The 11,654-nt window shown below is 35.7% G+C and overlaps 2 protein-coding genes across 2 annotated transcripts; both read left to right on the top strand.

Annotated features, from left to right (window-relative positions):
* Positions 1 to 293: 293 nt before the first annotated feature.
* Positions 294 to 8,028, top strand: LOC110789189 (E3 ubiquitin-protein ligase CSU1). The gene is made up of 2 exons (XM_021993835.2): positions 294 to 702; positions 7,152 to 8,028. Exons 1-2 carry the CDS (start codon positions 464 to 466, stop codon positions 7,828 to 7,830), a joined length of 918 nt encoding a protein of 305 aa, XP_021849527.1. The 5' UTR covers positions 294 to 463; the 3' UTR covers positions 7,831 to 8,028.
* Positions 8,029 to 9,202: 1,174 nt separating this feature from the next.
* On the top strand, positions 9,203 to 10,687 carry LOC110789188 (polygalacturonase inhibitor 2). Its single transcript, XM_021993834.2, has one exon. The coding sequence runs from the start codon at positions 9,248 to 9,250 to the stop codon at positions 10,412 to 10,414; it is 1,167 nt and encodes a 388-aa protein (XP_021849526.1). The 5' UTR covers positions 9,203 to 9,247; the 3' UTR covers positions 10,415 to 10,687.
* Positions 10,688 to 11,654: the final 967 nt, after the last annotated feature.

The raw sequence follows: 11,654 nt of genomic DNA, 5'->3' as shown, positions 1-11,654 counted from the left end.
TATTTAAGAGGCTAAATTGATTAAAATGTTTCCTTGGGCTTTTCCTATTGGACAGATTGTCATTATATTCTCTATTATATAAGTGTGGAGGGTATTTTAGTAATCCAAAATGAACACCATAAGTAAATTCACTAAAATAACCTCACCTTTTCACTTGTATACTAAAGATTTCATTGTTCAACTTGTACTCCATAACTTTTTAAAAAAGTGCTGAAGACTGAATAGTAATACGTCACTGAGTCACCACCGATTTGGCTAGATCTATTTAAATTTTTTAAATCCAAATCAAATTCCAAAAAGGGAAAAAAAAACGTTTTGGTTAACCTTTCATCCTCACAATATCTAGGGTTTACAAATTCAACTTTCCCCAAATCGAATACCCCCACTCTCTCGCTTTCTCTCTCATCAATCCCTGCAATTCCGAGCAGAAACTTAGGGTTCCGTCCGAAATCGAAGCAAAAGGATGCCTCAAAGACACTCAAAGAACAACAACGATCTCGCGTTCTTCACCTACGATGAGAAGCGCAAGCTAGGGTATGGTACTCAAAAGGAGAGATTAGGGAAAGACTCCATTAAACCTTTCGACGCTTGCTCTCTTTGCTTAAAGCCTGTGATTGACCCTTTGTGTTGTCCTAAAGGTCATGTATTTTGCAAAGAGTGCATCCTAGAATGCTTGCTTTCCCAGAAGAAAGACATTCAAAGGTTAATTCTGAATTCTTTTTTCTTACTTCGTATATTTTAATTTTTTTTTTGTAATTTTAATTTCATCCATTAATTTCATTTTGCTAGTTTTTGTATTACTATATGGTAGTGCAACTTTAGTGTTTTGAAATAATTTAGTATTACGTGGTTGATTTGGGAATTTGGGGTGAGTTTTGTGAAGGTGTACAGTGTACTTCATTGCATTAGACAGTAGAAAGGTTAGCTTGATGGAATCTGGGCTTAAGAGTGTGTTGGTGAGGCGTTCACGATTTTTCAGAGATGGTAGTAACTAGTAAGTAGTACAACAATGTTTTCCTGATGATTTTGTTACTTGAAGTAGAAAACCCGGGTTTAAGTTGGAAATCATATGATCGCGTATGACTTTAGTGCATTTTGCATTTGGCGGTGGGATAAGGAGGACTTTCGAATTTTTTCATATGGTGTTGGTCGTTCAGTTATGTAATTAGGTCCCATGGACTGCAATTCATGCTGCCAAGGTGTTGGATTCGAGATTTGATAGCCATGATTAGGGAAGGTTGAATTATTAAGTTTTTGGTTCTACTTCATTCATTTTAAATTATTGCGACATTTTGACTTTTGAGCTGAAAACCAATATATCGGAAAAAACAAAGTCATGTGAGGTATTGTTAGATTTTTCTCTATGCGTGTTTTCAAGGTATTAACTTTTCATAGTTTAACTCTTATGTAGTAAAAACTATCTATGGTCAAAGTAATATATTGGAAACCATGAAGTTCAAAGTGTTGTAATTAATATGGAATGTAGGAAGTGTAAGATGTCAAGGATGTGATACGAATAAACTGATGTGGACAAAATTTCCAGTAATCAAACAAAAGATAAATTATATGGGGTCTCCACATTGTTGAAAATACTGAAAGATCTTAAGATCCATTATTTAAACAAATTTAGGCCTCAGATTTTGGGTTTGTCTTTTATTTGGTTGCATTATGTCTACATTCTTTTATTGTTCCAATTTATCTTGATCTTTCTAAGATGACTGAGGGAGCTTATTGCATCATACTCGTATCCTTTTCTTCTTTTTCAGACAACTATGTTTTGATGTTGATATCTTGGTTTGGACCTAGGGATGCTAATGAGCCGAGTTGAACTTTAGTTTGGCTAAGCTCGACTCGAACTCGAAATCTCATACTCAAGCTCTAGTCGACTTGAAAACTCTCGAGCTCTAGAATGTCAAATTCGACTTGAGCTCGAAAACTGAACTCGAGCTCGAAACTGAACTCGAGCTCGAAACTGAACTCGAGCTCGAAAACTGAACTTGAGCTCGAAAACTAAACTCGAGCTCAGACTCGAAATCGCCTCGAAAACTCAAATTGGAACTCAAACTCAACTCGAAAACCCATACTTGAGCTTGGACTCGACTCGACTCGAATCAAATTTCAATCTTATAAAAAGCAAGTTTATACCCCAGATTAATATATGCATAAGCCCAAATTGAAGCTTAATAGAGGTGATTTGTACACTTTCACACTCAAAGAGTTATACTTGTAACGTTTTCCTTTTTTTTTCCCCTCACTTATTTACCAATGTGGGGCAAAATGAATATAATCTTTCCCTTTGTCTTCTAGAATTACTTCCACATTGATAAATAAGTGAGGGAGGAAAGAAGGAAATGGTTGTATTCATTTCGTCCCACCACATTGGTAAATAAGTGAGGGAGGAAAGAAGGAATGGTTAATAACTATAACTCTTTGACTCTAGATGGATGGTTTAGATTTTTTATTTGACCCTGATAATTTATTCAACCTTGTTAGGGACTTAGGGAAAAATGAAAAAGCAAGTATAGTCTTTTTAAAGGAAGAAAAAAAATATACCATGATGAATACAAATGATAAAAAAAGCTTTTTTTTTAAGTTTATATTATGTTTAAATAAATCGAGCTTCTCACGAGCTTTTAGAGTCGATATCAAGTTGCTCGACTCGACTCGTTAAATTTTCGTGTCGATCTCGAGCTGATTAGAGCCGAGTTTTGACCGAGTCGGGTTCGAGTAGCTCGCGAGTTCAATGAGCTCATAAGAAGCCCTACTTGGAACTATAAAGTTGGAGTATGCAGAATAGTTTGTGTTTCAATAAGCTGATAGAATTTTGTAAGTAATTATTTATTCTTCGGAAAATAAGGTATGATGTAGGGATCTTTTCAAAAGATTGTAGCGTTAAGTAGATATTAGAGGTTTATGATAGTTTTGTCTCTAATAACATGAACCACATATTTCATGCGCCCAAATAGAAGGAAAATAACAAAGAATGAACTAAACTGATACTAACGGTAATAGCTAGGTGTTGAATAAGTACTTTGTTTGTTGGCAAGAGAAACTTTTAAGGAGGCCAATATTTTGTCCCATTAATGTGCACTATTACTTGTACTACTCACTCTCATTGTTCCACATCTTCATTAAATGAAAATAAAATTATAATGAAGCGGACCAATAAGAAGGAGTGGTATAGATAATGGTACATGGTAGTGGGACAGAAGATTTGGACTTACTTGTAAGGGGTTGGCTGGTGCCATTTGTCGTTTTGCTATTTTACCAACAAAAAGAGTTTATTGGGGCTGTTGGATCTTTGTATAAGAGACTTTGATGTGGCAAGAGAATGCTTAAAGATTAATTGCTAATTGGAGTGGCATATACGCACTCCAACGCCCATACTTTACTAGCATTTGAACTCTTCTTCACTGGTCATCCACCAACAACAACAACAACAACAAAGCCTTAGTCCCAAAATGATTTGGGGGAAAATTTTTGCACCTAGGTGAAGAGCATTCCTTCATTCAGATTCTAGATTAAGATTTAGAATGGTTAGTGGACTTTCTGGTTTCCAAATTTGCGTGTTTGCTATTTGCTAGTATCATGGTCGAGTAATTCTGTAGCAAATATAACTCTATCGTATTCATTGAATAGAGCCATATATTGTTACAAGTCATTAAGAGACCCTATTAAATTGTCAAATCTGTGGTGCACATCCATTTATTGCTATGACTATTGTAGAGTTATGCATCATTGTTTGGGGAAGTTACTGAATTTCAAGGATTGTAATTTTTTGTGAGATCCTAGTCATCCTATAGACTGAAGTTAGCATATCAATGCGTATGGTGTTTGGATTCCTTTTAGTTTACACTGTTATAGTTTTAAGTGTTTGACCTTGATGCCCCGAATTGGAGGCAACTATGGGCTGTTTTGTTATTTGGTAAATTGGGTTAAGTTTTAAGTGTTTGGAACACTGCTTGAAGTATTGAGCTACAAACGTCTATCCCTATTTGCTTTGGTGTCTCAGACTATATTTGCTAAACAACCCCATTCCATTGGTTGATGTAGTGAAAGTTAGACGGATCACTCTAATTAAGAAAAAAGGGCTGGTACTCCGTAGTTAAAAAGATTAGCCTGATTAAAGTAAAAGGGATGAAATTTAGAAGGAACGCTCTGAATAAGAATAGAGGGATGAAGTAACTCACCTTCCATTTGAAAAAAATATCTTTAAAGGGAGAAATGATTGCAAAAAAATTTAATTGATAGAAGTTTGTGAACAGTTTAAGCGGTATTTGGGGAATAATGTGTGCCACTGGGTTGGGAATTTGGGATGGCCTTACATTTGACTATTTGAGGAAACATAGGGGTGGGTTGGCTGATGATTGGGATGTGCCAATTCTAAGCCGGTATGATTAGTAAGTCTTTCTCCACTACCTACATTTACTGTCCAAACACCATCTGATTATCTTGATATATTTTTATCATTCATTTGTATGGCTTCTAAGTCAAATGTTTGTTACTATTACTCCCACCCAGTGTATAAAAAAGCGCCAAGCGCACTAAAGTGATATGAGTCCTAGAGCCTAAGCGCAAAGCGCAAGTGCAAAGGCGCGCGCTTCGGCGAAGTGAAGCGCACTTTTTAAGAATAAAAGTTTTTTTTTTTTACTGTTCTGCATATACTTCTTATGTCTTACTAAAATTACCAAAAAAATATATAAACATCAGATTGGCTTCTAAAAATATGTTACTCTTTGTTTTAACAGAAATAAAGCATATAACATAGTCTTTATCAAGAAGTTAGGCCGGCTGCTTTGGCTGTTGTCTTCTTCTTTTCTTCTTTTTCCTTTCCTTTCGGACTCTTGGGCCCTTGGCCCACTTTCTATTGTTAAGGATTAATAGGGTGTGGTCTAAAACACAATAACAACATATAAAAAAAGCTTTCAACGTAAAGTTATAATAACAGCGCGCTAATTAAGCGCTTTCCCTAATTAAGCGCTTTATCTTAGAGCTTCACGCTTAAAGCGCGCTTTTTTAAACGCTGCTCCCACCTGGGTAGTAAATTGTTACTCTCAAGGCGCGTTGGCACTTGAAGTTTTTGTAATCATAAGCAGGTTTGTGCTATAGGCTAAATTGGTTGAGAAGGATTTTGGGATCCCATGTGTCAGTGATTGTTTCAAATGGAGCTGAATAGCTGATTATGAAGTTTGTAACTCTCATCGTTCCACATCTTCATTAAATGAAAATAAAATGATAATGATGTGGGTCAATAAGAATGAGTTGTATAGATAATGGTACATGGTAATATGGTAGTGGGACATAAGATTTGGACTCACTTGTAAGGGGTTGGGTGGTGCCATTTGTCGTTTGTTGTTTTACCAACAAAAGAAGTTTGTCGGAGCTTTTGGATTTTAAATTAGAGACTTTTATGTGGCAAGATAATGCTTAAAGATCAATTGCTAATTGGACTGGCTTCTTGGCACTTCAATGCCCATACTTAACTATCCTTTGAACCCTTCTCCAGGGTTACCCATCAAGGAATTTTTTTGCTCCTAGGTGAAGAGTATCCCTTCGTTCAGATTCTAGATCTAGATTATGATTTGTGGACCTTGTGGTTTAAAAATGTGTGTGCTTGGTATATGCTAGTATCACAGTTGAGTAATTCTGTAGTAAATATAGTTGTCATTTGATCAAATAGAACCATAGACCCTTATCAATGTCAATCTGTGGCACATATCCATTTGTTGCTATGACTAGTGCAGAACTATGCAGCATTCTTGGGGGAGCTACTGGACACGTAATTTCCAGGGTTGCAGTTTTTTGAGATGATCCTAATCATCCTTTAGAGACATAGAGTATAGACTGAAGTTAGCATATCAATGGGTATGGTGATCTGATTCCTTTTAGTACACACCGCTATTACTTTGTTTGACCTTGATGCAATCAGATTGGCTGTTTTGTTCTTTGGTAACCTCTGTTTTGGAACATTCCTTGAAGTATTGAGCTACAAAAGTCCATCACTATTTGCTTTGGTCTCTCAGCCTATACTTGCTAATCAACTCCATTATATTGGTAGATGTAGGTGAAAGTTAGAAGGCCCACTTTAATTAAGAAAAAAGGGTGATACTCCGTAGTTTGATTAAGGAAAAGAAGATGAAAAGTAAAATTCAACACTCTGATAGAGAAAAAAAGGGGGAAGGTATGTAGATCACTCTGATTAAGAAAAGAGGGTTGGAGTTGGTCACCTTTAATTTGAAAAAAAAAACTTTAAAGGGAGAGAGAATTGCAAAAAAATTAATTGATAGAGTAGTTTGTGAACAATTTTAGCGGTCTTTGGGGAATAATATGTGCCACTGCGTTGAGCTGGCCTTACATTTGACTATTTGAGACAGCATAGAGGTGGGGTTGGTTGATGACTGGGATGTGCCAATTCTAAGCCGATATGCTTAGAAAGAAGTCTTGGTCATTTAAATCTGTTCATACTGTTCTCTACTGCCTATATTTACTGTCCAAACAACGTATGATTATCCTCATATTTTTTGGTCATTTGTATGACTCCTAAGTCCAATATTGTTACTATTACCAGCTGGGTAGTAAATTGATCCTCGCAAGGTTCATTGGCACTTGAAGTCTTTGTAATCATAAGCAAGTTTAATGCTCAACTGTCTGTTAACAGTGAGAGGCAAAAGCTAGGTTACTTTACTTGGGATGGATTTTGGGCAAGAACACTTTCATTGCTTTGAACAATTGCGCCTTACGAATTTGATCGTATTTGAATTGAACACCAGTAATTGATGTCAATGTGTTATTAGACATTTTACATATGATTTAGTTAATACGATTAAGTGATATTAACCTGTCAACTCTCTGTCTTGAAAGTGTTCCTGGGTAACTAGTTAGGTTAAAGGAGCTCATATTGCTTATTTTACAGTTCACTATTTTCATATTTTATGCTGGGGAATATGTTGTAGTTTTTCCTTTTGTACATTTTCGTAAAGTTTAGCCTTTGTGTATACCGAATTTCATTCTATTGACCTTATATATGTTATTTTTTCTTCTGAAATAGCGTGTTTTGAATGGGGAAGTTGAACCCTATCTATTCTTTGTCTACTCTTTCTTTATCAAGTATACTTACAAAATTTTTATAATACCATCAACCGTAAACACAGAAAGTTAGCTGCACATGCTGCACAGAATAAGCAACAGAAAGACGACCAAGAGGAAAAAATAATGCTTCAAAAGGCGAGGGAACTTGAGGCATTTGATCAGCAAAATCATGGTGCAGTGCCACATCACAGTGACAAGAATGATTCTCGTGACAAGAATGGCTTTCACGGTGCAAATAGTGTCAAAGTTACTTCTTTTGAAGAGGAAGCCTTGAGAACAATGAAAGCGTTCTGGCTTCCTTCTGCTACTCCAGAAGCAGCGGCTAAAGTAGATGCTCCTTCCACTAGCACAACTTGTCCAGAGGGAAACGAGAAGCTTAAGCTGAAATCCCTCTTTCCCATTTATTTTACAGAAGAAAATAATCATAAGGAAAGCAAATCAACGGCTTTTGATAAGAAACACATTTGTCCAAGCTGCCAGGTGACAATGACTAATGCAATGTCACTTGTAGCTCTTAGCACATGCGGTCATGTATTCTGCAAGAAATGTGCAGACAAGTTTATGATTGCAGACAAGGTTTGTCTGGTTTGCGATAAGCCATGTAAAGAGAAGAATTTAGTAAGTTTGAAGAAGGGAGGTACAGGATTTGCTGGTCATGATGACAATTTGGAAGCAAAAGATTTCAAGCATTTAGGAAGTGGTTCAGGATTAGGGTTAGTAAGGCCTGCCCAGAAGGTTTAAGGCTGGATTTCACGTTCATGTAGTTGCAGGAAACCATGCCTTTTTACTGTAAGTTCTAACTGCAGCTCCTGAATGGCTGTTCTGCAATTTTCTTTTGCTGAGCTTGTAATTTGTAATTTAAAGATTTAGAAGGTGGTTCTTATAAACTTATGACAGTTATTAGTGGTGTGGTAATATATTCATATACTCATTGCATTATATTTGTTGGCATTTTCCCAAATATGTATCCGTATTCATATTCATGCAACTTAACGGTAAAATGAATAAATACACATACAGTTATGAAAAAAATCTAGGAAAATTTGTGTGTACTGAAATTGTACCAACAAACAAACATACTCAAACGTCTATTGTGATTTGTCAATTTGTGAATTCATAAATTCTTATTTACAAGTGGTGTATAATATTTACTATAGTGATCTGTCACATGTTGATATTTTTTCGATGCTAAGGCCAAGGGTATCTCATATTAGGCAACTCCCGTGAACCTGTGTTAAACCTTTTAGAAAACTACCCTCTATTTAAAACGTTACCGTTGAATAGGATTTTAGGCTTTTAGCCACTCAACATCTTTAAAACTGCTTAAGACTCGTAGCCTCGTAAGCACGTCTTGGTTGACCAGATAAGACGTTGATAGTTGACACAGCAACACCAATACGACAATGTTAATTGTCTTGATGCAGTTTCACACTAATTAATGAGCCCACTTTGAATGAGAGTTTCTCTCACTTAAAGCCCGCCGCCTCAACAATCAATCCACTTGCACAATAATGCGACCACTATCATTGTCTAGCAGACTAGCAGTAAGCACCCCGTTATGGACTTCTATCCAGTCCTACATTAGTTATTGGCTATAATTTGTTATTTTTCTTTTAGGGTCTCAGTTAGGGGTGTCAAATCGGGTCATCGGTTGGTCATGGATCGGGTATAATCGATTCGATTATAATTGGATAATGTAGTTGAACGGAGCCATTGTATTTATGCGGATTAAATGCACGAATTTTATTTTTCGGGTCACATATATTTTTGTCAAAATCGGTTGGTTCGGGTCAGTTTTTGACAACCCTACTCAGTGAGTCAGCCTTATAAATTACTACGGAGTAGATTAGATCCAGTGCACGCACGAATTTTGATAATTTTTTTCACAAATTATTTAACGGATTATCTCCCAACCTACTCTATAGTTATAACATTTTTAACATACTCGTTTAAATTTATTCATCTAATATGCATATTTAAAATGCTAATATGATAATTTGACCAAAATATTGAGTGATATATTTTCCACTATTAATATAGCGATTTGACTAAAATATTACCAATTTAGAATAATTATTATTGCCATAGTTTTTATCTCATATATAATGCAGCTGTTCTCTATACTATAGTTTCAAAGCAAAGAGTAGGAAAAAAAACCATGCAATCTCCTACTCTAAAATGCTGTTTCCAATTTGTTCCCTTGATATTTCTTCTCTTTCTTTTATCATTAAACCCAGCTTCCTCAGCCAGTATATCAATATGTAACCCAGACGATAAGAACACCCTTATTTCAATCAAACACCATTTCAACAATGCCTCCGTGTTCAGCACTTGGGATCGAAACACAGATTGTTGTACAAATTGGTCAGGCATTGAGTGTGATCCACAAGGACACGTTACTATGCTTGCAGTTGGCAGTGATGATGATGTTATAGGTGAAATCCCACCTTCAATGGGAAATCTCCCTTACCTCCAATTCCTGGCCTTTTCCGTCTTTTCCCACCTCTCTGGTCCAATCCCACCATCCTTATCAAAACTCACAAACCTTCAACACCTTGATCTTAGCCTAAACAACCTTACTGGCTCAATACCAGATTTTATAAACCAACTTAAGAAACTAGACGATATTGATCTCTCTTCAAACAGTCTCACAGGGTCAATCCCTTCATCACTGAGCAAACTCCCCAAACTTAGGACTGCTAACCTTGGTTCGAACAAACTCTCTGGTCCTATCCCTTCTTCCCTTGGCTTCATCAAAACCTTGGAACAACTTTATCTTTACTCTAATAGCCTCTCAGGGTTAATCCCATCTTCTTTCTCTCGTCTTCCTAAACTCAATGAACTCGATCTAAGACAAAACGAGTTAACTGGAACAATCCCAACTTCATTTGGCTCATTCAAGAACCCTGATCTAAACCTCGACTTCTCATTCAACAAGCTATCAGGACCAATCCCAAACTCATTCGGAAAAGCAAATATAACAAAACTTGATATCTCTAACAATAACTTCACTGGGGATGCGTCGTTTTTGTTCTCTAAGGAGAAGACAGTGTTAAACTCCATAGACATAAGCAATAATCTTTTCAACTTCGATTTTTCTAATGTTGATCTTCCTATGGGATTGAAGAATCTTGATATAAGCCATAATATGGTTTTTGGTTTGCTTCCTAAACGACTTGGACAGTTGCCGTTGCAAACATTGGATGTTAGCTTTAATCAACTTTGTGGACAGATACCAACTGGAAGGCGTTTGAAGCAGTTTAGCGTCGCTAAGTTTTCTAATAACAAATGTTTGTGTGGTTCACCATTAGCCTCGTGCAATTAGTGCCAATTTAGAGGACCACTGCCTTATGTATTTTGAGTTATTAATTTATTACACGTTCAACTCCTAAATCCTACGTATTTTGAGGAGACACTCCTAAATCCTACTCCATAATAAGACTTTTTTCTTAACTTAAAAATGTAATAGTGTGTTTACATTTGCCAATGTAGAAAAAAAAAGAAGCTATTTCCATTGTGGAATTTCATCATCAAAATATTTTGCACTTACAAGGTGTACAAGTTTTTATAACTTTTAATATATTTTAATTTACTTTTATATTATTATTTATGCCAAATTTCGTCTAATTAAGGGGCGACAATTGGCTTGGGTTGACACTAACTAAGCAAAAAAGTAAAGGAAAGAAATAAAGGAGACGATACAAGCAGATGTTAACACGAAAAAACACAGGAATAGGGAAGAATAACCGCGGGTGGAAATGAGTCCACCAATCTACTAGAACTCCTAAGTACAAGCTAGAAAATAAAGTACTACCTCCGTCTCTTTTTCTTCTTTACGTTTGTTATTTTGCACGTGTTTTAACGACTAATTAATGTGCATTGAGTTCTATTTTTTTTTAAACAAGGGAAATTATGTATACTTATAATGTTTTCACTTTTATCAAAATTATGATATTGGAAAAATGAAAAAAAATTAATGTCTCAATAGAAAAGTATAAGAGATTAAATGACCCAATGAATTTAATTGGTTAAAATAATCATTGGACACAAATTTTGATAGAATATTAACGCATTTATGTGATAATATAAAAGGAAATGTAAAGAACATTTTGGGACACCCAAAAAAAATATTAATTAAAGAATACAATGAGTGAATAACAAAGCTTGATAACTAGAGAGAATATTAAGGCTTAAATGTTTGAGAACTTGTGTGTTTTTTTTTAACGCAACAAGACGATTATATTACTTCGAAATTAAGGGTTTGTTACAACAGCAACCTCTTCAAGAGGTAAAACATACGTGAATAAGCCTAACAAACCCACAAAACAAACTACAAACTTACTACATACCCCCCGAATTATCAAAACCAAGAACCGAACACCCCTGCAAAAGCTTACCACCTTATAAGAGCCTACTACTTTGTACAACTGAGAAGATGATCAACTGATAATTTCCTTTTACCCCGCAAAAACTTGTTCAAAAGGGATCCCATTTCCAGCTGATCCTTGTACCATCTTCCATAGACTATCATATTCATAATTATAGACAAAAATAACCAACATTCT

This window comes from Spinacia oleracea, chromosome 6 (assembly GCF_020520425.1).
Source record: "Spinacia oleracea cultivar Varoflay chromosome 6, BTI_SOV_V1, whole genome shotgun sequence".
Classification (NCBI taxonomy): domain Eukaryota; kingdom Viridiplantae; phylum Streptophyta; class Magnoliopsida; order Caryophyllales; family Amaranthaceae; genus Spinacia; species Spinacia oleracea.
Note: the sequence above shows the minus strand (reverse complement) of the source record. Positions and strands in the feature narration are given on the sequence as shown.

Bases quoted from the DNA above. Each gene is read 5' to 3' on its own strand.
- LOC110789189 (XM_021993835.2), top strand. From the start codon at position 464: ATGCCTCAAAGACACTCAAAGAACAACAACGATCTCGCGTTCTTCACC. The intron at 703-7,151 runs GTTAATTCTGAA...CCGTAAACACAG, and splicing joins CAGAAGAAAGACATTCAAAG to AAAGTTAGCTGCACATGCTG.
- LOC110789188 (XM_021993834.2), top strand. From the start codon at position 9,248: ATGCAATCTCCTACTCTAAAATGCTGTTTCCAATTTGTTCCCTTGATA.